The 26,234-nt window shown below is 38.8% G+C and overlaps 3 protein-coding genes and 1 long non-coding RNA gene across 4 annotated transcripts in view; 2 read left to right on the top strand and 2 right to left on the bottom strand.

The window, feature by feature from the left end:
* LOC146492913 (interferon-induced very large GTPase 1-like) overlaps positions 1–26,234 on the top strand; it is a 125,308-nt gene that overhangs the window by 1,173 nt on the left and 97,901 nt on the right. The gene's annotated exons all lie outside the window — the stretch shown is intronic.
* LOC146492914 (uncharacterized) overlaps positions 1–26,234 on the bottom strand; it is a 236,268-nt gene that overhangs the window by 139,502 nt on the left and 70,532 nt on the right. The gene's annotated exons all lie outside the window — the stretch shown is intronic.
* The window catches only part of LOC146492915 (interferon-induced very large GTPase 1-like), a 171,159-nt gene that overhangs the window by 88,265 nt on the left and 56,660 nt on the right, over positions 1–26,234 (bottom strand). The window lies entirely within an intron of this gene.
* LOC146492919 (interferon-induced very large GTPase 1-like) lies at positions 17,725–23,302 on the top strand. The gene has a single exon (XM_085149353.1). The coding sequence runs from the start codon at positions 17,725–17,727 to the stop codon at positions 23,122–23,124; it is 5,400 nt and encodes a 1,799-aa protein (XP_085005479.1). The 3' UTR covers positions 23,125–23,302.

Genomic DNA, 26,234 nt, shown 5'->3' with positions numbered 1-26,234 from the left:
AGCTGACTTCTGGCATAGTATGTCATCCAGATATAGCCCAGGCCTGGCGTAGGTGGCACTGTTTATGTTATGGCATGCCACATCTGGCACTACGTTTAGAGACAGTGTGTGACTGGGTGAATGTGACATGTTGCATAGAGCACTTTGAGTAATCTGGGAGTAGAAAAGGGCTATATAAGAATCAGTCCATTTACTGTCTGAACAGAGATTCGTCATGTTACTTTTGCACTATTATGTTCCGGCACATGTTGTTATTACAAGGCTTGATTAAGGTACACATTAGGCTGACATCTGGGACCAGAACTGAAACTGTTCTGGGCCAGCACAGGGCCAGCAGTGTGTCTGCAACTGGCCTTGTGCTGGCCCACACATGGGCCAGATCCAGGCCATACAAATTTTGCTATGTGGGTATGAGGTCTTTATGATAAGAAATGCCTGATAGAAGTGGCCTGACAGAAAAATAGAAAACTAAAATTAAAGACTAATAAAACTTGTGCAAAAAAATGTCCACAACCAAAAACAATAATGAATTAAAAGAAACTTTAAACCAAGGGTCCAAAATGCACTGACCATGTGTGACCATGGTGTAGGAACATGCTTGGTCAAAGAAAAGTAGCTGAGACAAAGCTTTACCCCCCAAATTATCTATAATTTATTTAACTTTCAAAATACTTTTAATATAATTTTTTATATACCATCCATAAATTCATATGAATACTAAAAGCTTTAAAATCAGTGGTAAGGCCCAGACATGTACACCTGTGGCTGGAGGAAACAATTAGTCCACCACTTTTTACACAATGCAATGCATGCAAAAGGAATCATCACTACAATCAATCGCACGAAAAGAAAATTAATTAACAAAAAATTGATTCCATACATGCTTATCTGGTGTGTCTCACGGAAAGTGCTCATCAACAAGCAGATTGCCCGAACACAGCATCTTCACCACCAGCCTAGCAGCACATTTTCACACACAATTAAACAACTTCCTCTGCACACTGGTTACCACATCTGACAGCCCAAACACCAGGAAAACATGGTGCACAGCTGTATACGATTGAGCATTTACAATACCACCCAGTCACAGCTGGCATCATTCTAGTGCAATAACCAGGCAGGCAACGGCCAATTACAATGCCTGTATAAGCTTGTTTACCAGGAGAAAATTGGAGATGAAATAAACAAAGGCTTTGATTGTATTGTAAAATAATTATTTTCTGTTTTTAGCACCTGACAGAGCCCCCCCGGATCAAAGAAAATACCAGAACATCCAACCACAGGCGTCAGAACCAACAAGTATGGGCACCCCAGAGAGTGGCAGGAGTGTCCAGCAGGTAGGGATTAATTTTAAATAATAACTTATACATATTTTATAACAATTTTGGGGCTGCTTCCCCTGAAGCAGGCAGGATAGGATCTAAATGCAGACTCACGGAGGCAAGAATAAACTCAGAAGGTAGCTTTATTGCTGAACACAGGAAAATACAAAAATTAGCTAAACTGGACATACACATGAAACTAAACAGGTAGACAGGCAGAACACATGGCAGGGGAATAAGGGAGAACGCAACAGTGGACAAAAGGAAACATAGGGTTTAAATATACAAGGAATGACGAGGCAACAGGAAACATATGGGAAACATAGCTGAGACGAATTAGGCATGACGAGACAGAGGAAGCAAACTTAAACACACTGAACATGGAACACCAGATTATCAAAATAAAACAGAAACAGTGAGATGTATACTGTAACAATAGGACGTGGAACACGCAGACATGAAACACATGATAGACTGGGGAGACAGGATGGATCACAAATAGAGGAACATGGGAACACGCAAGGAGGACAAAACACAGACACGACTAAGGGGGCAAGGGAGAGTGAGAGGGAAACACAAAGGCGAGGGAGTGTGCGAGGAACCCAGAGAGCAAGAGAAGACAAGAGAGAGAGAGACAAGATACGAGGGGCTGGGGAAAAGGGGGCATGACAGACAAGGTAAACATGGAATGAAACACAAGGAGAGGAACATGGGAGCAGAAAAGGGAAACAAGACTCGCGTTCTGTTACAAAGTAGGTATTTATAGATTCAGTTGATTGGGATTAAATGTTTCCTGTTGGATGGATTTCAGTTGTTGATATTCAAGAAATTTAGTGTTGCTGATTCTAGTTCATAAAAATTAAATAAAGTTTCCATCTTGTATAACACGTTATTTATCCTTTTCTCATGCCATGATTGAAAATTTACTATTTTCTTTTTGTGACAAATATCTGGATTATTCCAAATGGGTGTTAGATTACATTGAATAACTAAAGATTTCGGAAAATTTAAGTCAACCAAATCATCTCTTTTAAGTATGCAGGTTCTATACAATTTTATTCACTGTTAATTTAAAAGTTTAAAACGTATTTTTATGTTTTAATAATTCAACTTTACTTAAAAATGACATAATTTTATTTTAATGTTCAGATGTTCTTTACAATTTTATATTTTGATGCAACAGAATGTAAATATATTTATATTTACATATATTTAACTCAAATAATGTGACTATTGATCAATTAAAAGATAAGTATTTACGTTTAGACTACTCAGAACTAGAACTTATACGGTACTTCAACCTTTTTTATTAAAATATTTATGGACATGTAAGAAGCATCACATAAATATCTTTATAAAATCACTAACATGGACAAGAGCACCAGAAAGTGAGCATAGTTATTTTAAAACAGGTACAAATAAAAGTTATTTATTCGCTTTTAAATAAGCAAACAATGCAAGTATAAGAAATTGAGGTAAACTGATTCAGCTGTATTGACCCAAATACAGAAGTTAACTCAAAGTGCTTTAAACAAAGTGCTTACTAATAGTCCAGGGTTTCAGTGGTTTGCCATCATCAAGCCTCATGAAGATTTTTTGGACAAAGTTACATTTCTGAATTAGTTTTCTGAGCTATCTGTATAAAAAACAGGACACAAGTCTTAAAGCAAGCAAACTTGAGTGATTATCATTGAAACTTTTTAACTTTGTGGTAACAAATTTTTTTTATATCATTATTCACCTGAAGATCATAAGCATTCAGGTGTCAGATTATAATATTATTTTATGCCATGTTAGACCCCTAATTAAAGATTGTGAATTATTATGTAGTTTTAGTTTGCATTATGCTCCTGAATTAGAAGAGGGTGATAACTATTACATTTGGTAAACTGATTTGCATTACATTAGACTGTTGATTTATTGTGAATGAATGATATTGTTTTATGATGCATTATACTGCTGAGTTATAAGAAATATTGTTCACAGAAAGTCATCGTCTTATTTGTCTGATTAGAAGAGAACAGAGTATACTGCCCCATCTTAGCAGGAGCAGATAAACAGGGAGCCAAGGTTGTAGCTTAGGCGCTGTGTGAGAGAAAGAATGTGAATGTTTAGGCTTTTATGATTAGGTGGGGGCCACTAGAGGCTATAAGAGTTTGATCAAGGCTCCACCATTTTGAGATCTGATGCTGTCTGTTGTATGGTGTCCATCTCCCACGCGTGTGTTCATTAAATCATTGTTTGACTTGACCCGGCCGGACCAGTGTGGTTATTTTTGGTTTTCCTCTTGTATCCATTCCCAATATTTGAATCCGTAACAGTTTTGGGGGCTCGTCCTGTGGTATTGGGATGGAAGTTTTGGAGGCTTGGACGGTCCGAGGTGGTCAGACGGGCAGACATTATCCGGCAATCGAACTGAGTGGACAGGCGCCTTTATAAAAGAGGTAGGCACAGGCCTGTTGATTTTATCCGAAGTGTGCTGAATTGGACGATAAAATTAAATGTCTATTCAGTAAAAGTTGCCGGTGAGTGTCTGTTTTGATTTTGAGGAAAAAATCTCATGAGTGTTGAAATTTGAAGTAAGGTTACAAGTAATAATACTGGGTTAGAGTCCCAAGATAAAGTAATAATACTGAGTTAGAGTCTCAGGTAAAGGTAATAATACTGGGTTAGAGTCCCAAGGTAAAGGAAAATAATACTGAGTTAGAGTCTCAGGTAGTTGGATAGGGAATTGGTCATTTTGTGAGTTAGAGTCTCCATTGGTTTAAAGGATTGCATCTGTGTTGGCCATGTTGAGAGTTAGAGGCTCCATTGTCCATAACGTTGCATCTGCGTCGGTCATACTCTTGTTTTAGAGGGTTGACGGCGGTTTAAAAGTATTATAAATTTTGTTAGAACGGTGGTTAGAGTCCACTAAGAGGCGCATAGCCCGGAGGTTACGCTCCCTCCTGGCCGCGGACGCGCGACCTTGACCTGTCGGCGAACAGGGTTAGTTCAGTTGGTCACTGTGGAGCTTGGGGCACTCCAGAATAACTAGGAGTTCGAGTCTCCTTATCTGCGCTTTTTTGGGCACTTTAAATTGAGGTAGGGACTTTAGAGATGAGGCCAGATACAGTTCGAGTCTGATACTGGTTAATTGATTACAAAAAAGTTGGACTTTCTTCGGTTGGACCCGTTATCTTAAATTTGTCAAAATTGTGTAGGCGCTAAAACTTTCAGGCCTGAGAGTGATTGTAAATATAAGACGTCTTTGTAATATAATATAGAGTTGAGTGTGAAACGAGGCTGTGTGTGACGACAGTGTGCTGCGAGCTATTTTTAGATAGTGTGTGAACATGCAAATGAGGTGGTTGCTGTGAAGCCCACAGAGGACTTCCTGTTTAGCGTGTTATTGAGTTTTATAAATATGATTTGCAAACAATGATACATGCCTGTAATTAAAACGCTGATTTTGCTGGTTACAATATTACAAATAAAGTTTTAAATCACTACGGTGAATGGTTAATGTTTGGCTGAGTTTTGATATGGGAGAGACGGCTTCGCAGCTGCTGGGGGTAAGTGACCGGAAACTTGCATGCCCATAAAAGGCAACTGCCTGACTGTGTGAACTATGCACCAAGAGAGAGAGTAAAATCTAGGCAGATGAACCAAATGGATGTTGTAAGAAAAATAGTAAATGAATGTTTTAGTCTCTTAATACAGGTGGATTTCTCTCAACCTGGAAACCTGAGTACAGCAGCAAAAGGATAGATTAATAAAATTGGGACGACACACATGCCAAGCTCTGGCTCAAAATTTTACAGGTTGACCTCTCACTTTGTCCCCACCCGAAAAAGAAGCTTAAAGGACATCTTCTCCTCCAGTTATCGGTTACCATCACTGGAAATTTTCAGGCAAGTTTTTCACTGAATTGTTTTTGGCACCATGTGTCCCTGAATCTCACAAGCAAGCTCTAATTCCTGGCTGAAGACATGGAATGCTGTTATTTAAGGTGGGAAATCAAAATTTGGGAAACAAAATTAAAAACATACACAATTAGAGAAATGCCTTGTTTGAGAAAAAAGTTAAAATAACCCACCCACAAACGCACATACACGCAATGAAGAAACAGCTTACACTCATGAACACGTGAAAATTTTCAAGCAAGGTTAAAGCAGCGAAACTTAACATACACCTGATGTTAAATGATAAAGTCTATCCACTACTAACAATTAAACTCTCTGGGTTGCAGGACAACAACTTGACTTCAAAAAGACAGACACTGGTAAATCACAAACCAGTGATGAAACAACAAATTTAGTGGTTAAAAGAGTCAAATTGTGACATGTTTTCCTGTGATTGATTAATATAAGTGATTATTGAATGAAATAAAATTCCTTTTTTGAATTATTAAACATGATCTTAAGAATTTTAACGTGTACCTGTGTTGTCCTGTCAACTTGGTGGGTTATGAGTTGATTATATAGTGAGAAAAAAACAAAAAAAAGGGGGGGAGAAGGCTGACACAGGGCCTGGCCCCTCTCTGAATAACACAGCCAAAACAACATCATTTTCAAACAACATCATTTTCCTGTTCGTCTGTTTTTGTTTTGTTTTTGTTTTTTCTCTTTATGCTTAATTACAGGCTGCTTTGTCGGCCCGGAAAGCCGAGGCTGACCTGGACTCCTGCTCTCCCCTCTACCATCTTTGCTCTCCCTTCTACCATCTTTGATGTGACCCTGACCAAATGCTACAGCAGCTGGACTCACAACAACAGCCTGAGAATGTCAACAGTGCTGCAGGAAAGAGATCTCATGCAGCGGAGACGGAGAACGTTAAATCCAAGGCCCGTTTCACTACACGGGGGAGATTTCCAGATAGCTTCAGCTGACAGAGCTGTGACGAGACGCCTATTAAGCCCTGATGATAAGTGAGGCCGAGCAAAAGAATGCTGACCTTAACAACTCTGCATTAAAACTGTGCAGGACAGTGATGGACCAACACGGAGGATCGGGCAGCAAAAAGGGCGTGCCAGAGACACGAGGAGTGACTGAGGTCAGAAGGCACCTCAGATTGGACAAAAGCAGCAGAAGAACATAAGCTGAAGGCACAGGTGTCGGGGTTCAGCCAGGAGCTGACCTCTGAGAAGAGCCGAACAGCAGAGCTGCAGAAGGCCGTGGAGCAAAGCAAGGAAAACATCAAAAAACTTCAATCTGACGTGTACGGAAAAGACTCTGAGGTTTCTGCCCTCAGTGAGAGCTCAAGACATCAGAGCAGAAACTGAGCATGCCTCAGGAGGAGCTGGCTGCTAATCGAACCCATCAGTCAGGCTTAGAGTCCCAGATACAGGACTTAAAATCAGGCCGGAGCTTGCTGGAGCAGGAGGTTGTCAAACCTGACGAGAAGCTCCAACACCAGGAGCAAACCCTGAAGGACCTACAGAAGCAAAAAGGGTCAAGTTAAGGAGGAGCTGGACAAGGAGAAGATGCAGGACACTGGAGAAAAGGACTGCCTCAATTGGGGCCAGAACCAGTATGGAGAGAACTTTGGGCAGCAGCACCAATGGACCCAAACGGACTGAAAAGGGGGAGGGCAGGACCCCAGAGCACGCTTCAGGCCGTGGTTTACCCAGAATACCAGAACAGGAAGGTGATGAACACAAACACACACACACACAAACACACACATCTACATACACTGACTCAGAAGCAAGAGAAACACACATATGAACACATATGCACTTGTTGATTGACTGAGAAATGACACACACACATGCACACAAATCGAAATGCTGATTCAATTCACTGAGAAGTGATCCACACACACACACACACACATGTTTGTGCAATGAAGAGTGATACACACAAGCTGCTGCAATGAAGAATGCTTTACTAACAAATGCTATGCTGATACGCAAAATGCTGCACACAAACGTCCAAATACAGAATTTGTTACAACAACAAGAAGCCATTGATTGTTAATTGGTTAAATGCATTTCATGTCACCCAGAGGGCATTTGTGTAGATTTAGGGGACAGGGTCTGGAGCAGTTTGGTTATGAAAACAATGTCTGTGAGTGATGTCTGTTTATGGCTTAAGGCCTCGACTGAATTGTTTACTGTGCTTCACACAGCCTGATAAGGAGCAGTGGTACAGAGTGAAAATGATGAATTAACGGTGTGAGCCTTATTTCGGAGCGCCACATTTTTGTGATTGAGATTTAATTGAAGGAGGAACACACTAAAAATAAATAAATAAAAATAAAAATAATAACAATAATAAAATATAAAATAAAAAGAAGAAAAGGGGGCCAGCCCTCGGATTTATGTAAGCATCCTACATGTATTTAACACAATTGCCTCAGGCTTTAAAGATTTGTACAAAATTCAACAGGAAATCATAGCTTCCCTGTATTTCCTACATTGTTGGCATGCTGGTGAGTGCTTTTGCTCCACAGTAAGAAGGTCCTGGGTGCAAGTCCACAGTCTGGCTAGTTTGCAGTGGTTTCTCTCTGGGTATTCTGGTTTCCTGCCACAGTGAAAAGTCATGAAGCTATTAGAGTTAGGTTAATTGATGATTCTAAATTATCCGTGAATGTAAGTGTAAATGGTTGTTTGTTTCTAGGTGATAGACTGGTGACCGGTTCGGGGTGCACCCTGCCTCGTAGCCTATCACTTTAGAGTTATTTCCCAGCCCTCGTGCAATCAGGATAAAGATAGGAGGATGGTAGTTGTTGTAGACCCATTCAATTTTTATGGTAACCAGAATTTAGACTTTGTTGAACCGTAGGCAATATGAAGACAACATGTAGTATTTAAGGGACCAAGTAGAATTTGGATAAAAGTTATTGAATAGTGTTGAAATAAAATGACAGAATTGTGAAGGATTAAAATATTCCAGGAGCTCAACTTACTCCATCTGAACATGTCTTAATCGTGTAATATGAACTCAAAATGCACAGGTTTACTGAATATGAAAAGGTTGTGTTGATTTAACTCAGTTGTTTAAGTTTCTACCAAAGCAAAACCTTTGTGTGCAACTAGTGTCCACTATTGAATCAATAAGTCCAACACGTTTTTGTCAGTGCAAAAAGAAGTTACGGTACCTGTATGCCTACACAATATTGTCCCGGGACGGAGAAAAAACTTTCTGGTGAAGTTTTGGTTGATTTTGGGTTTTGCTTAACACTAGGTTGATTTTATCAGTGAGGTTTGGATTGTTTTCTTCCTCTAAGAGAGAGAAAGATGGTTTTATGCTTGGACATGTTTCCAACGGGCCCCAGTATTTGTTATTATATGAGTATTTTATTGGTTACGTTTGTCTTTGCTTTTGTTACAGTGCACTGAAATAAGAACATCTGAGAGGAGTGATCCACCGGTGGTGATATTTTGGTATTTTGTGAGTTCCTGATTTAACAAATCAGCTCTTTAATCCAGGCCTGAGAGATTGAACTTTAAAGCGCTATAAAACATTCTTACTGAAAACAGTTGCAAAGTATTTTTCTCCATGATTATAATGGGCTTGGGAGAAATTCACTTATATGGGACATTGATCACATGAGAAGTCCTGAGCCTAAAAGGATTGCAGCGAGTCAATCCAGTCCAAAAAACAAGGAACTGTTTTTCCTTTAAAATGATGACGTCATCTTGCTGGTGATGGAGCCTCGAATAGGTTCCGCGTGAGACTCCATTATCAGCAATATCTGGTATGAATGTGTGTGAATGTATGCATGTGACTGGACTGTGATGGACTGACGACTAAAAGTTTAAACTGACCTGACACTGAGACAAAAACGATACCGACTTTAGGATTAGTACATGTCTACAAACAATTCACCTCGCCTGTAAAAGAAGGGTGGATGTTTTGTCTCGCTTTGTTTTGTTTTTGCAGGAGTAGGAGGACAGAGACTAGGGGGGAAGGCTGTAGCTTCACATGAGTGTGAACTGCAGACTTAACCCTTTGGTTGCTAATTTTGAGCTACTGATGTTTCCATTAAGAAAATTGGGTTTTATTAGCTGTGTTTCGATTAATGCAGCACATTATATTGTTGGGAATGTTAAATGCTAAAGTGAAGAGAAGCTTTGATTTCACTCAAGACTGAACATGTTATTATTAACCATAGCAGGCCACTGTAAAAAAGCCAATTAATTTAGATAGAAAAAGTCAAAAGCTCTACTGATGTCTATGAATAACAGGGGAATGATAGACTTGTCACATTCAAAATAGAGATATGTAATGACAAACCTTGGTCCACATCATTTAGGTTCTCCATTGAAATAGTCAATAATTTAGAAAAGTAAGATAGAACCGACAGGGGCATGTGGTGCTGCACAAGAATAAGAGCAAAATAAAGAAAAATTAAAATGTACCATTACACTCAGAGGATCAATATGAAATTCAATATATGCTAATTTTGTATGAAGTACATGACTGATAACTGTTCTGTCCTGAGCTTTTGTTTTACAGCGCCCACTTGACCACACCAACAGTTTCTCGCCACCAAAACGGGGTACTTGCAAAGAATAGGGAGGAATATCATCAGAAGTGGGAAAGGTAAGCCCCGATGGGGGTGATAATGTAACACACCCAAAGAAAGATTTTAGGTCTGACCAACCGTCTCAGTCGTGGGCAAAACGATGACAGTCAATAAAATTCTAAAAGATAATTTAGTGACAAAAAATATTAAGAGATAAAAGATAAAACAGTCCAGTGTCCCATTCATGAATCAAATAAAAACACACAGTCCCAAGGTCAGAGCCAGCTATGCCACACGGCCAGTTGCACTCCACATGTTGCCTTTAACAGGGGTAGAAGTTGTCCTTGGAGACCCACTACCCTGCAAGCATATAGCCAGTGATCACTCCAACCTGTGCAACTATGCTGCCTTTAGGCTGTGGCATATAATAGGCCCTGGCCTGCACAGAGAGACAAAATGACACAGCAGTGTTTGTAGTGTGGGCTATAAGTAGACCAGTGTATCAGTGCAATCAAGTACACCTGCCTCTAATTAGTCCAACCCGATTCCAGCCATTGGCTCACCAAAAATGTGACACACACACAAAAAACCACTCACAACCCAGTGCAACTTCACACAATAATATGGAGCTGAATTAACACAGGCACACTAGTCTACCATGTTACAATAACACCATTAATTTCACGTATGGTCAAATTCTTAAAACTTGACCCCAAACATGAAAAATTCTTGAAACATTTAGAGACAGAGTGGAGTTCTAGATAAACATAATGCAACAAACCACATAAGGATGGACCATTGGAATTCATAAAATGGTGAAATAACACGCAGGAAAAATGTTGATCATGTTGATTATGTTTATTCCAGTGTGCAGGGATTGGCTAATCTGACCAGGAAATGTTATAAATGGATTGTCGGAACAATCAGCGTTAAAATCACCTTTGACAGTCCAGACTAAGATGGCGTTGGACATCTTCAGGGCGGAAAAGGGTTGGTGTGACCAAAGTGTGGTTTGACTTGTTGTATGTATATTTCATAATGATACAGCTCTGGATGGACCAGTTACCAGGGCATGGAAGGAGGACAGACTCATTAAATGAGGAGAAGGAATTTTCTGGGATTGGAGATCCTGTGGGTGAGTGGTTGACTAAAAGCATGCATAAAATAAAAGCTATTTTTTGCTATTGATTGGTAATAGATTGATAATTGGCCACATTCACAGTTGTATTAACTTGTGGTGGACGTAGTCTACTTCATGTTTAAGCACTCTAATTAACAGATTGAAAATAGTGACATTAAAGGAAGAATATGCAGCGCCACCCTGTCAAATGCCAGTGCCGGTGGGGCTCAGTGATGAATCAGGTGAGCCTCATGGCTGAATTAAAACATAGAGGCCCCTGCTGTGGTCAGTAAGGGATAAAAAGGGTGTGTTTTACTGTTATTTTAGCATCAGTATTATTGTTACATCAGAATCATATAACAAGCATTGCATTGAACATTTATTGAAGCTATTGACATATTAACATTTGTATTACAGTGATTGTTATAACCCCACGTTAATCTTCTATCTACAGGTGTCAAAAGTAGTCAACAAGTTCATGTTGAAGTGAAGTTCATATTAATACAGGTTTTGTTTGTAGACGATTGTGAAGACGCAGGCTCTGGGCGGAGCCAGGTGTTGAACAGATCTAACATGACAATTAAATTGATTTCATTCCCTAACACAGAATAACAAGACTGGAGCAACGACACTGGATAGGAGAAAGTCTGATACTTTCTAAGATATGAGGTCACTAACCTGTTCTTTTAATTTTCTAGCTTCATTGAATGGACACATGTTAGAATTAGAAATGGCTAATTAGTTTTTTATGTCTTTTATTAGAATGAGTGGTTTTAATCATTTATATATATATCTTGCAAAAGTGCTTATAATGAGTTGGCACTCGGTCTTTTGAAGGTCATAAGCTTCGTTCGGCGATAGTCCGGACTGATAAAGTGTAGGAAATGCCTTGAGTGCAGCGGGCTAAATGCAAACACGCTTACACACACATACACTAAATTAGGATAAGTCCTTGGGACATTCTGAATGTTCTAAACCAATTCTGAATCACCAAAAGATCAGTAGACAGCAACATTAGATTGTTAGAGCTGGGAAGGGAGGTGTTTTGGTTTTCTGTCTCTTACAGAGAAAGGAACAGACACCAGACGAGGTCACAGATATACGAGGATCCTTGGCAGCAGAGACAGACACGGTGACTGCGGAAACATCAACTGGGTTCAAGTGTCATGGCATTTTGGGCTCCAGTTAGTCACCTCAAAAGGATGGATCCCATAAACACAGCAATAACCATGAAGGGGTTGACGGAAATCCAGGAACACCACACCAACGACGTTCGAGAGGCTGTTGGTCATAAGGAGAACACCTTTCTGTTCCTTTTCCTGGGGAACACAGCTGTGATCCCAGAATACACAGATCATTGTTTGAAATCGGGGCAGAATAATCCCCTGATCTGTGCAACGACTGAAGGGTTGTCTAACCCCTGATGTTGAAGGAAACAAGAGCCGAGGATCACCCGACTGGAAGACATTGGTGCCTACAGCAATAAAATAAAGGTTAAAAGCTCCTCGGACAGAGGTTCTAGTCTGAGTACGTTTGGAGGGTATAAGGTAGCACCGAAATAAAGCTGTGGGAGAACTGGGGAGTGATGGGAGTATCATCTATACCTACTGTTGTTGTTGTAATAAAAGTTTTTCTTGCATCTGAACTGCGTAAACACAGAGGTCATCTCACATATGGTTCACCCAACAGGGGGACAAAGGGCCTAAGGAGTAAGGAGAAATGAACCCGGTAACACTGGATTGGAGGGTGTAAGTGAGCTCTTTAAGTCTAAAGAGCTCATCAGGGGGAATTGTCAGATTATAATATTATTTTATGCCATGTTAGACCCCTAATTAAAGATTGTGAATTATTATGTAGTTTTAGTTTGCATTATGCTCCTGAATTAGAAGAGGGTGATAACTATTACATTTGGTAAACTGATTTGCATTACATTAGACTGTTGATTTATTGTGAATGAATGATATTGTTTTATGATGCATTATACTGCTGAGTTATAAGAAATATTGTCACTAGAAAGTCATCGTCTTATTTGTCTGATTAGAAGAGAACAGAGTAATAACTGCCCCATCTTAGCAGGAGCAGATAAACAGGGAGCCAAGGTTGTAGCTTAGGCGCTGTGTGAGAGAAAGAATGTGAATGTTTAGGCTTTTATGATTAGGTGGGGGCCACTAGAGGCTATAAGAGTTTGATCAAGGCTCCACCATTTTGAGATCTGATGCTGTCTGTTGTATGGTGTCCATCTCCCACGCGTGTGTTCATTAAATCATTGTTTGACTTGACCCGGCCGGACCAGTGTGGTTATTTTTGGTTTTCCTCTTGTATCCATTCCCAATATTTGAATCCGTAACACAGGATATTCCACAGTAACTCCAATATCTTCACAGTGCGTGCAGCCTTCTGTCGGTATAGGGTCATAAGTCATGGTGTGTTTCTGTCAAGTTCAGGATACAACTGGCTCTGTAGGTTGATGTCTGTGACTTGGTGGAACTCCACACAAACCTACAAAGAACACAGAACATCAAACATGAAGACAAATAAGTGATTTAACGGACAAATCTTATCTTTAAAGAGGAATTTCCCAATTTGTGTGCAATCTATGTTTAAATGTTGCCCTATCAAATTTTTTAAGACTGAGCACTGAACCTTTGCAGCACTATCTGTATCACAAAGCTGAAATATATTTTTCAGCCTTGTGAGCAAATGAATAGAGGACATTAGACTGCCTCTTTTGTAAATCGAGAAAACACAGAAGTAGTGTGATCAAAAAAACACCTTTCATCTAACCTACAAATATTTAATTGGGCTCACAGAAAAGAGGACTCCAAAATACATCTTTCAGTTCACCCATCTGGAAATTATTTGCAGTCTGTGAATTTGAACTTCAGCCTCGGAAGGAAAATGTTTTAGTAAAAATTCAGCATTTCATCAGTACACTCAATATGCAATATCAAGCTAACTTTGAATCTGCGTATTATTTTTAATCGTTGTTAATAGAAGTCATTTAGAAACAGAAAGTTGCTAATGAGAACTAAAATATTAAGATAAAAAAAAAACACACTTGACTATGAGGCTGCTGTTGAAAAAACACGAGTTTTTCATCCAAAGCTGGCACACTTTTTCAAGTGTGTCGTTAACACATTTTTGTACATAATCATTTAAAAGGGAGCTCAGAAAAAACATTTACTCAAAAATAATAATTAAGGAAGCAGTGTTTACTCTCAATCCCTGAGTCGTGTACAATTATAACTACATATATCAATCAGAGAACAGAAAAGTTTTAAGTTGTTTAAACACTATAGACAGATTTTAATTGATGTATCCACAATCTTTGTAAGTCAGGTTAACTGTTGGTTTTTAAATGTATATAGCCCCAAATCACAACAGCTGTTGCCTCATGGCTTTTATATGGTAAGGTAGACTCCTACAATTTGATTACAATTGTAGAGTGAATCAATTACAATTTGATTCTTGATTTAACAGGGACCCAACAAAGAAAAAACAATATAGGAGAAGTATTCTCTCTTTTTCTAGTCCCTGTCAGTACTCTTGCTGGAGCATTTTCTATCAATTGCAGGCTTTCGGGGAGTTTTTAGGACAACCTGATAATAATCTAATAATAAATCACGGTAGTCCAGCTTAGAAGTAATAAATGCATGCACTACTTTTGTTTTTAAGGATAACGCTGAGACAGGATGTTTCTAATTTTAGAGATATTGTGAAAATCACAGAAAGCAGTCCTACATATTTGTTTAATATGCACATTGAAGGACACATGTTACATGAGTAGAGATAAAGTTTCATCCTTCTGAATTTGAGTTACTATTCTAAAAAAAAAGTGGGCCAAAATTGTTTATAAAACTCTGCAGGAAAAGCATCTGGACCTAGAGCTTTATTATTTGGGAGTTGCTGTAGGGATTAATGGATTTCAGACACTGAAATAGGTGAATCCAGAGCCACAATGTGTTCATCATGTAGTTTTGGTAGATTTATATAAGAAATTCTTCAGTGGCAGCATTAGGTCAATTAATCTATGTTGAGTATAAAGCTTCATAAAAGTCTTTAAAAGATTTATTTATTTGTTGTGGATCATGTGTATGTTTCCAGTCAAATCCTTGATATAGAAGAGTTGGTTTTTTCTTTATTTAGCTTTAACTGGTCAGCAAGGAATTTTCCAGATTTAACATGTTCAAAGTTCCTCAAACGCAAGCCCTTGCATCAGAATATTTTTCTCTTGTTAATTCTTTCATTTAATTCTACTTTAAGATTTCTCAGGTTGTTTAATTTTCTGTTCTTGTGGTGAGGGAGCATAGACAGCTTCTAATGATTTATTTAATTTTGTTCTGTTTCTAATACAAGCATTTTTTTTCTCATGAGAATAGTAAAATATTATTTTGCATTGCATTACTAAAGCTGTGTGTTCCTCCCATGACAGTAGGTTAATTGATTATTCTAAATTGTGCATGAATAATGCACTTGCAGCACTACATAAATGTAATTACATTTGCACCTGCAATGTTACAAATTAATCTAAAATAAACTAATAATAAACAAATCTGTTTACTCTGAGGTTAATGAGCTAAAACTAGCTGACAGCTAAAGATTTTTTTGTTTTTGCCTTAAGGACATATTTTTTGTGTTTTATGTTCTAAGCGTTAGTTAATGTTCACTTAATATTGATAACTATAAATGTCAATTATAAGGATTTTTTTTTTAATAAAATAGCAATGAGGAAGGAGTTTGCATTCAGTTCCAGGACATTCCTCATGAAAATATATAAAAATTATCATGGCTGTTTGTCTGTGGTAAAACATGTTATTGTTTAAAAACATGTTTGTTTCTCTAAAAACAAGCATTACTCAAGCATTGCTTCTTGAAATGTTATCAAAGTTAATCATCCATTTGTGAGTGCTAGATTGTCTATTTATACACTGTAAATAAGTCTGTAGTTCAAAATTCTGTATAGACATGTATGATGGGGGAATTCTTGGCCTGGGTCAAAATTGACAAAAACCACCATGTGATGGTTCAGGTCAGTTATGGTTCAAATATGAACAGCATGTAAGGGTTTATAAGATTTCCTTCACACACTCTTGCATTTATGAAGTCTGAAAATAAGGAGCAGGGAAGCAGAAGTTTAGCAATCCCTCAGATCACTTGATTATAATAACAGCTTAAACTTAAGATGCAGATGGACTGCTGGTGACTTTATCTAAAGGATAAAGGACACTCTTTCGAGGATGCCAATGTTCACATTTTGGACAGAGAGGACAGATGGTTTGAAAGAGGAGTGAAAGAAGCCATCTATGTCCACTGTGAGCGACCATCTTTGAAACAGAGGCAGTGGTTACGACACCAGCTGTCTGACATCTATAATCCAGTTTTGAGTTCCCTCCCCAGACGCCTTAATGCCCACATCCTGGGCCATCTGACCTCAGGAATTCGCATGATAAGGTGGGGCCAGATTTCACAATGAGCTCACCTGAAACCCTGGCTGCTTTGGACCAACACCCAGTTTCACACCTTGGCTCAGGCGATTAGAGGATCATCAGGGGGTCCTTTTGTCCCTCGGTGGGGGGAAACTCCCACTAGGTTTAAATCTGGGACTCCCCACCATTTGACCTTAGAACTGAAGAAGCTTCTCGGGTGAGAGGTGAAACATCTTCAAGCAACTTAAAGAAGTCCAGACACTTTTCTTTGCAAGCTCCTTTGACTACAAAGCAAGACCTTTAATTCTGTTGTTATATATGTCAATGGTATTAAACCTGATAAGCTAAATTTCAGGGTAATGTTTTTACTTCTCAGAGTGGTCCAGTGGGTGAACATATTGATGACCAGAAGAGAAAACCAGGAGATAAATCTTATGAATCATCCAAAACCAATGACAACGGTACAATTTTTCATTATACAATAACATAAACAGCAAAAAATATATAAACTGTTGACTTCATAACTTTGAAAGGATTTGCAGCAACATGCACTGTGTATAATGCATTTGAATCTGGTTCATGCAATCCTGCAGAAACCACAGATGATTACATAAGTGGAAACAAGAAGGTAGGAGAATAAACTTTTATTCAAAAGATCAAAATAAGTATTTACTCTGTTCTGCCATATGACAATGTAATTTGATTACATGTAGTACCTCTTTGTTATTTGTTAATACAGACACTGCTTGACAGACTTCATCTTCAAGACAAAGTTAAAAAGAAGTTGTCACCTGCAGATTTTCTTCAAATACTTCCACCTGGGAAACAGATGGACCATGTAACATCTGAGAAAGATCTAGCTCACACTTTTCTCCATAGGCTGATAATGTTGGACTACAGGGCCAGATATATTCCTGTAAGACCAAACAGTCCTAAGTCATCTGACGACACTAAGTCATCTATGTCAGTAGCTGACGACACTGAGATAGATGACAACTTCCATATATCATCTATCTCAGATAACACATATGTAGAGGATTTCTATAACACCACTGTAAATGAATATGCATCATCTATTATCTTTAATCATGAGTTATCAATCTCTGACGACACTGAGATAGATGAGAGTGATCTAGAGGTTTTCTTGAACACCACTGTAGATACAAATAAGAAAGAGTAGGATCGTGTGCATCCAATGGATGTTCAGATGGCAGTATTTCACTGTGCAGACAGCTTCCTGAAACAGATGATGGTTACAAAGCTCTCTCAGTGTCAGTATGCCTTACCTTTGCTTGTTCCTGGCCTAGTCACAAACGAGATTCTGTTTCCTCTGTGGACTTTCAGAGAAATAACAAAAACCTGGAAGGTAACTCAAATCAAAGATAACCCCAACATTGTCACCATGAAGAGTGTTCCAGTCTACAAAGCTGAAACACCCTTAGTGTCATTTTTCCGTCTGGGTTCTCTGTCAGTGTCTAAATCTCAGCTGATCAACACTTTGATCCACAACCGTCACGACACCTTCTTCCACAGAAACTGCCCAGGAAGCACCAAGTCTCGTCATTTGATGGATGGTGTGGCAGAGATTGCCTGGTACTGCCCTGCTGGAAAACCAACTGATGACTTCAATGACTGCATTGCCTTCAGTAATCTCCATGGTGATGCTCTGTTGATTAAAAAACAGCGTGACATACTGATTGAAAAATCTTCAGTCAATGTTTTTCTTGTGGCATCTCTGACAAGAAATAAAGAAATTCGATCTTTAATGTTATCTCATTTGAATGCTAAGAAGCCTCTCATTTGTTTGATTGTTGATGACAGTCGTGATGCTGTGGAGACAAAAAAGGGAAAGTACATAATGGGACTCAGCGAAAAAAACCACTCAGATATATCTGAACAGCTTAAAAAGATCATTAGAGAAGTTTTGTCCAGCTTGAAACCATCCTTCCAGCTTGAAACCATGGCTGAGATCTCTGGAATCAAAGTGGACGAAACTGACCCAGGAATCAAAGTGGATGAAACTGACCCAGGAATCAAAGTGGACGAAACTGACCCAGGAATCAAAGTGGACGAAACTGACCCAGGAATCAAAGTGGACGAAACTGACCCAGGAATCAAAGTGGACGAAACTGACCCAGGAATCAAAGTGGACGAAACCGACCCAGGAATCAAAGTGGATGAAACTGACCCAGGAATCAAAGTGGACGAAACTGACCCAGGAATCAAAGTGGACGAAACTGACCCAGGAATCAAAGTGGACGAAACCGACCCAGGAATCAAAGTGGACGAAACCGACCCAGGAATCAAAGTGGACGAAACCGACCCAGGAATCAAAGTGGACGAAACCGACCCAGGAATCAAAGTGGACGAAACTGACCCAGGAATCAAAGTGGACGAAACTGACCCAGGAATCAAAGTGGATGAAACTGATCCAGGAATCAAAGTGGATGAAACTGACCCAGGAATCAAAGTGGATGAAACTGACTCAGGAATCAAAGTGGATGAAACTGATCCAGGAATCAAAGTGGATGAAACTGACCCAGGAATCAAAGTGGATGAAACTGACCCAGGAATCAAAGTGGACGAAACCGACCCAGGAATCAAAGTGGACGAAACTGACCCAGGAATCAAAGTGGACGAAACTGACCCAGGAATCAAAGTGGACGAAACTGACCCAGGAATCAAAGTGGACGAAACCGACCCAGGAATCAAAGTGGACGAAACCGACCCAGGAATCAAAGTGGACGAAACCGACCCAGGAATCAAAGTGGACGAAACCGACCCAGGAATCAAAGTGGATGAAACTGACCCAGGAATCAAAGTGGACGAAACTGACCCAGGAATCAAAGTGGATGAAACTGATCCAGGAATCAAAGTGGATGAAACTGACCCAGGAATCAAAGTGGATGAAACTGACTCAGGAATCAAAGTGGATGAAACTGATCCAGGAATCAAAGTGGATGAAACTGACTCAGGAATCAAAGTGGATGAAACTGACTCAGGAATCAAAGTGGATGAAACTGACACAGGAATCAAAGTGGATGAAACTGATCCAGGAATCAAAGTGGATGAAACTGACTCAGGAATCAAAGTGGATGAAACTGACTCAGGAATCAAAGTGGATGAAACTGACACAGGAATCAAAGTGGATGAAACTGGCCCAGGAATCAAAGTGGATGAAACTGACTCAGGAATCAAAGTGGATGAAACTGACACAGGAATCAAAGTGGATGAAACTGACCCAGCCTGTCAAAGAGGGAAATCTGCTGCTATTAAAATAATCAATCTACTTAAAAAGGATAACATGGATGTCTCAAAGATCAAAGATGAATTTCTCCCTTGTCAAGGCAAACTGTGGCATCAGTGGAGCAAAATACACAGAGAACTGTTTCATCTCAGAGGAAACATTGAAATGGAGAAAAGTGACAAGGAAGAAAAACTGATGAACATACGTCAGAAACAATGTGCTGCTTCCTGCAGTAAACTGGTGGAGCTGTTCACTGGAAGTCTCTCATCATTGCCGCCAACAGACAGAGAGTATTTCCTAAAATGGATTCAGATCTTCATAGATGCCCTCTCCACAGATGATCTTACTTCAATTCTACAAAGTTATGATGAAAAGTGGTCTGAGGTCTTGGATTTGAAGAACCAACCGGACAAATCAGATCTGTTATTAAAAACACAAACTGAACTTGATGACATATCAAAAAAACTTCAGTCTGTAACTTTTGGTTTGGAGCACATCTTCAGAGAAATGGGTCAGATCTATGAAGCCCATAAAAAAACACAAAGAGAGAACAGACACACTGACTGGTCTAAATACCCTGAGCTGGCTGCACAGCTGATGATATCAGGACACCCGATGGAGCTGATGGATGGTGATGCAGGTCATGTGCCTTTAACATGGATCTCCAGTCTTTTAGAAGAAGTCATCAAGAAACTGGGGGACCCGAGAGTTTTTGTGTTGTCAGTTTTGGGCCTACAAAGCAGTGGAAAATCAACAATGCTGAACACCATGTTTGGGCTGCAGTTTGCAGTGAGTGCTGGCAGGTGCACCAAAGGTGCCTTCATGCAGCTGCTCAAAGTATCAGAGGAGATGAAGAAAGACTTGAAGTTTGACTATGTTCTAGTGGTGGACACTGAAGGACTGCGTGCTCTTGAGTTAGAAGGTAACAATCTTCATCATGACAATGAACTGGCAACACTTGTTGTTGGTCTGGGAAACCTGACACTGATCAACATCTTTGGAGAGAATCCTTCTGATATGCAGGACATCCTGCAGATTGTTGTTCAGGCTTTCATGAGGATGAAGAAAGTTCAACTTTCTCCCAGTTGTGTGTTTGTTCACCAGAATGTCACAGATGTTGCAGCAGCAGAGAAAAACATGGATGGAAAGAGACGCCTGCAGGAAAAACTGGACCAGATGGCCAAACTAGCAGCCAAAGAGGAAGTTTGTGTTGCAGAGTGCTTCAGTGATGTCATTAAATTTGATGTTCAGAAAGATGTGAAATACTGTGCCCAGCTATGGGAGGGCAGTCCACCCATGGCTCCTCCAAATCCAGGTTACAGTGAGAGCATCCAGGAAGTGAAGAACACCATCCTCTCTAAAGCTTCAAAGTCTGATGGGATCACTCTCTCACAGTTCAAAAGCAAAATTGACGACATGTGGACTGCACTGCTGAATGAAAGTTTTCTTTTCAGTTTTAAAAACACACTTGAAATTTCAGTGTACAGAAAACTGGAAGTCCAGTATGGGAACTGGACCTGGACCCTGAGGAGCAACATGTTGGCCATTGAAAACCAACTTCATAACAGAATTGAAAATGGAAAACTTGATGAGGTTGATAAGTCTTATCTTTTTCAAGAAACAAGCAAAACATATGAAGAAGTCAGAAAAGAAATGACAAAGTACTTTGAGGATGACAAAGAGAAAGAGATCTTGGCTCAGTGGAAAGGACGATTTGAAATAGACATTGAGGAATTTCTTAATAATCAAGTGAAAATGGTGAAAAGAAAACTGGATGGAGTTATCCAGCAGAAGAAAGCTTGTAAAAAGCTGGATGAGAAGAAATCAGAGTTTGAGAACAAACTGCTACAGAAGAGCAAAGAGCTTGCTCAGGAGCTGAAGGATAAGGCCAAAGATAAAAAAGAGCTTGAAAGACAGTTCAACTCTGTTTGGAGCGGCTGGGTTACTGAGTTAACAGCAGATACAAAACCTGTTGAAGAAATTAACTTGAAAAAAGATCAGTTAACTATCCTTCAACAACTTGGTTTTGAGCTAACTCTTATAAATGAATGCAAAAAAAAAGGCAGATACAAGAAATTATCAGACGTTGGTGATTATTCAGGTTATAAGAAGACAGGTGGTAATCTGTTGGTTGACACTTGCAAAAAACTTTTTTCATGTGGTGCTTTCTCCCATGAAGAACAACAACAGATCAGATTGCTCATTGTCCAAGCTGAAGAAGAGTCACTTGGTGCAATCAAAAACAAACCTGTAGTTGCAAGAGGCTACACGCAAACATATTTGCATGAAATGGCCAATCATGTGACAGAAAAAGTTCAGAAGTTTCTGTCACTGAGGAAATGCACTTTAAAGAAGGAGTTTATAGTTGATCTCTTGCTGTATGTGTTCTACAAGGCAGAGAGTTGGCTTCTACAGTCACACAAGAAATTTAAAATGAATAATGATCCAATCACTTATTTGGAAAGCAAGAAAACACAGTATTACACAGCTTTTGGAAGCTTTTTTATAGGAAACTCATCTGCTGTTGTACTTGGAGAACTGATCTGTGAGAAACTGAAAGTCTCCACTGTTGAGGCTGTCTGTAACATGACTTCCATTGATCTCGCTGGAAGGATGAGGTGTAATTTCCCAGCATTCAATGGGAACAGACTGAACTTGGAACAGCATATGTTGAGGTCACTCGCTGAGGAAGAAAACTTTGAAGACTTCATCACATACATCAGAAATCCAAGGAGACAAACAGAAGCTTTCATTAAAGCAGAAGTACAAAAATACATCTACATGTGTCACAAAGATGAAGCTGTGGAAATACTCAAGAAAAATGTTGATGACATCAAAACAACTGTGAGTCAGGCTTTATTTACTGCAACACAAAATGTCCAAAATCAGAGAGGGAACACAGACATGTGGCTGAAGGAATTTTGTAATGTCCTAAAGGATAAACTGACATTTGACAACATTCCTTCTGAAAACTTCACTGACATAAAAAAATTTGATTTCCTCAAGGAAGAGATAGAAAAAGGATTTAAACCCATCATTAAGGACATGTATAGCCTCTCCCTGGTTACGCTGAATGAATCCAGGAAGAAGCCTGAAGAAATCCTCATAGATCAGCTTTGTAACTGCTGCTGGGTAGATTGTCCATTCTGTGCAGCTGTTTGTACCAACACCAAGAAAGATCACAATCCTAATGACCACAGCACACCTTTTCATCGACCCTCTGGGATAAAGGGCTGGCACTATAAAGATACAGTAGAACTCAGCGTCACCTTCTGCACAACACAAGTTGAAAGTGATGGCAGTTTTTACCCTGAATTTGATTCTGAGAAAGTCATTCCCCACAAACAATACAAAACTGCTGGTCCGCCGTATGATACCTGGAAAATCACCCCTGATGGGTCTGATCTGGCATTCTGGAAGTGGTTTGTATGTCAATTTAAAACACAACTGGAAAAGCACCATGGGAAAAACTTCCAGGGCAGTGGAGCAATTCCAGATCAATGGAATAAAATATCTAAAGAAGAAGCCATTAAAAGTCTGGATGAAATGAATTAATGAGTCAAAGAAACTGCAAATCTGCTGAAAATCTTGATACCTGCTTTCACCCAATAACTCGTTAATACCGCTGTGACAGTCTGATTTTGTATGAGTGAGAAAACTATTAACACAAAGAAGATGATATGAGTGACTTTAAGTTAACTCACAAGATAATACAAAGAGGAAAAACACAAGTCACATTCTCAATGTTGCTTCCATCTAGGCTTTCAAAGTTTGTCCAGATAAACACATTTTTAACCTGATTTTGTTATTTGGGATATCGTTTACCTGTTCATAACAAACATTTTTTTGTTTATCAAATAGTCGATAATGGAAGGAAACTAAATGAAAAAAACTGCTGTAGAACAAGTTAACCATCTCAATGTTCTAAATGCACATGAGCAATCTTGCCTATGCATGCATAGTTAACCACCAAAGGCCCATTTTGATCCAGGAAAAATCTGAGTGAAAACTGTAATGTGCAAATTATATGATGATAACACATCATTTTTTACTTTGACAATTTCTTTTTGTTTCTAATGTTTGAGCTAAAATGCTCAGAATTTTTATCTTCCTTTCTTCTAAAATATGTTCATTATATTCCAATGTGTAAAAGGTCTTTCAATAAAGAGTTGATAAAGAAAATATCCACTTTATCATCTCTGTTTAGTTTTTTTCAAGTTTATAATTGCAATCTTTTTTCCAGAGGATCTAGACTTTGAGAACACATCATTTTCCTATTCATAACAAACAGTTTTTGTTTATCAAAAAGTCAAAAATGGAATATAAAAACTGCTGTTGAACAAGTTAACCAACTGAATGTTCTCAATATATATAGACAAATCTTGCATAGAAAACATGCATAGTTAACCATCAAAGGCCAATTTCGAGCCAGGAAAAGTTAATTTCATAATTTGGCATTTTCTTCATGTTTCTAATGTTTGAGGTTTGAGGTAAAAATCTCAGAATTGTGTTAAATCTTTCTCCTCATCTTCTAAAATAAAATATGTACATTACATTGCATTTCTTAAAGCTCTTTACCAAAAATTATCTTACAATAATTTGAATCTGTCTTATGTCCTGTTTTTAAATGCATATATTTTTAATTATGCAACATTTATTCAATAAACAACACTCTTGATCATTAATTTCAAACATTGCATTTGAAACCACAACAAACATGTCATCTTTTCTATTTTATTGGTGTAATGTTCAATTTAATTTTAGATTCATTGTTTCAGTTAAATATTATTCTCACAGATCATATGATTTGAGATCAGATTTGTAACCAGTTATATCCACACTGAATTTTGTTTAATTCAACTTTTATTTCAGCTCCGCTGTTGCTTTTTCTCAGCACTGTTGCAATTTTTTATTCTATTCTATAGCATTTGCAAATGTTTAAGCATGTTTAGTCAAGTGAAAAAAGACAATTGTCAGCAGTTTGAACAACTTTTTGTTGTCTGTGTCTTTAATATTAAAATAGTTTGTGCTTCGCATTGTGAATGTTTTCATTTTGTACAACACTGAATGCATAATCTTATATTTCATAAATTGCACTGATATGGAGCGGCCACAAATTCAGCAACAACTGATGAATGACGGGTGAAACAGATTTGACAGCTCTCTGCCAAACTAAGCCAACTGGCTGTTTGTGTGGTCAGATTTGTAAATAAGTTTCAGTTACCTTCTTTTCACTTTTGCTACACTTCTGCCATGGCAGATCAGCAAATGTTTGTGGAGAGTTGTCTGTAAACAAGTTAATGCATTAGCCCTGAACTCAGGGCTAACACGTTCAGGCATTCTCTCAGGCTGTACCTGTACCATAAATACTTACCACTAAGTGGGGGAGTACTCAACAATGCAAGTGTGACACTTGTAGTAGTGGTTGTGCTCCTACAAGGCGGGTGACATTACTGGGGAGAGTGAGAGAATAACAAAACACATGAACAACAAGAAATATAAAACTAAAACATAAGTCAATCTAAATTTTCAAAGAAGAGAACCAATCACTGGTCAACAACAAACACAAAAACTGTGTCAAAATCTTGGCCCTGTCATCTTAATACATGCTTGTGCCATTAGGGAAGAAAAAATTCAATTGATGGAAAAACCATTTGATGTATTCACATAGTCAGTTGACTATATTTTGTTGAGCACAAAAAGTTGTTGAAACTAAACCTCCAATCCATTATCAAGTGTGGGAGTTGCCGAGAACCAGAGGCAACGGGCACTCATCTCCACCAGAGGCCAGTTAGCCTATCACGAGCTGAGAACTGGGCACCCAGGCCCCAGGTCCCTAAAAACTACCCAGCACCAGGCAGAGGCCCTCCTGAACAGGTCCAAGCCATCCTGGACTAACACCCACATAAGAGCAGGCCTACGACCACACCAGAACATCCAGCCATGCACCTCAGAGGCAAAAAGTACCCACATCCCAGGGAGGGGCAGCAGTGTCCAGCGGGCAGCGGTAGGAATCAATTTTAAATAATAACTTATACATTTTTGATAACAATTTGGGGGCACAGATATTTTAAAATAATTTTACCAAGTAGGTATTTGTAGATTCAGATGATTGGATCCTGCATGATGGATTTCAGTTGCTGATATTCAAGAAATTTACTGTGGCTGATTCTAGTCCTTGAAACAAAATAAAGTTTCTGTCTTGTATAAGATGTTCTTTAACCCTTTCTCATGCCATGATTACAAATTTTGTATTTTCTTTTTCTGACAAATATTCAAGTAGATGTTAGTTTACGCTGGATCAGTGAAGACTTAGTTATTTTTAAAAAATTTCCATCAGGCTGTCAGAGAGATGTTTATGCTAAGGCTTTTAAAGCGGTTATGATGCTTAACTGGAACTTATCTTATGGTCTGTATTTTTAGTTTGAATTTCTTTAATATCTACATTTTCTCAGATTACTGCTGTTAGCGATTCAATGAAAATGACAAAAAGTGTGGGGAAAAGTAGTCTGCCCTGTCTGGTGCCCTTTTGTAGGTTGAAGCTTTGAAAAGTAACATCAAGCTGTATTGTCATTAAATTTATGAAGAAAGAACTGCTAATAAAAATATCCAGTTTACCCAGTCGAGTACTTTATCTGCATCTAAAGAGACAACTGTAATTCCAC

This window comes from Neolamprologus multifasciatus, chromosome 22, assembly GCF_963576455.1.
Source record: "Neolamprologus multifasciatus chromosome 22, fNeoMul1.2, whole genome shotgun sequence".
In the NCBI taxonomy this organism is placed as follows: Eukaryota; Metazoa; Chordata; class Actinopteri; order Cichliformes; family Cichlidae; genus Neolamprologus; species Neolamprologus multifasciatus.
The sequence above is the reverse complement of the archived record's forward strand: the minus strand, read 5'-3'. Positions and strand labels throughout refer to the sequence as shown.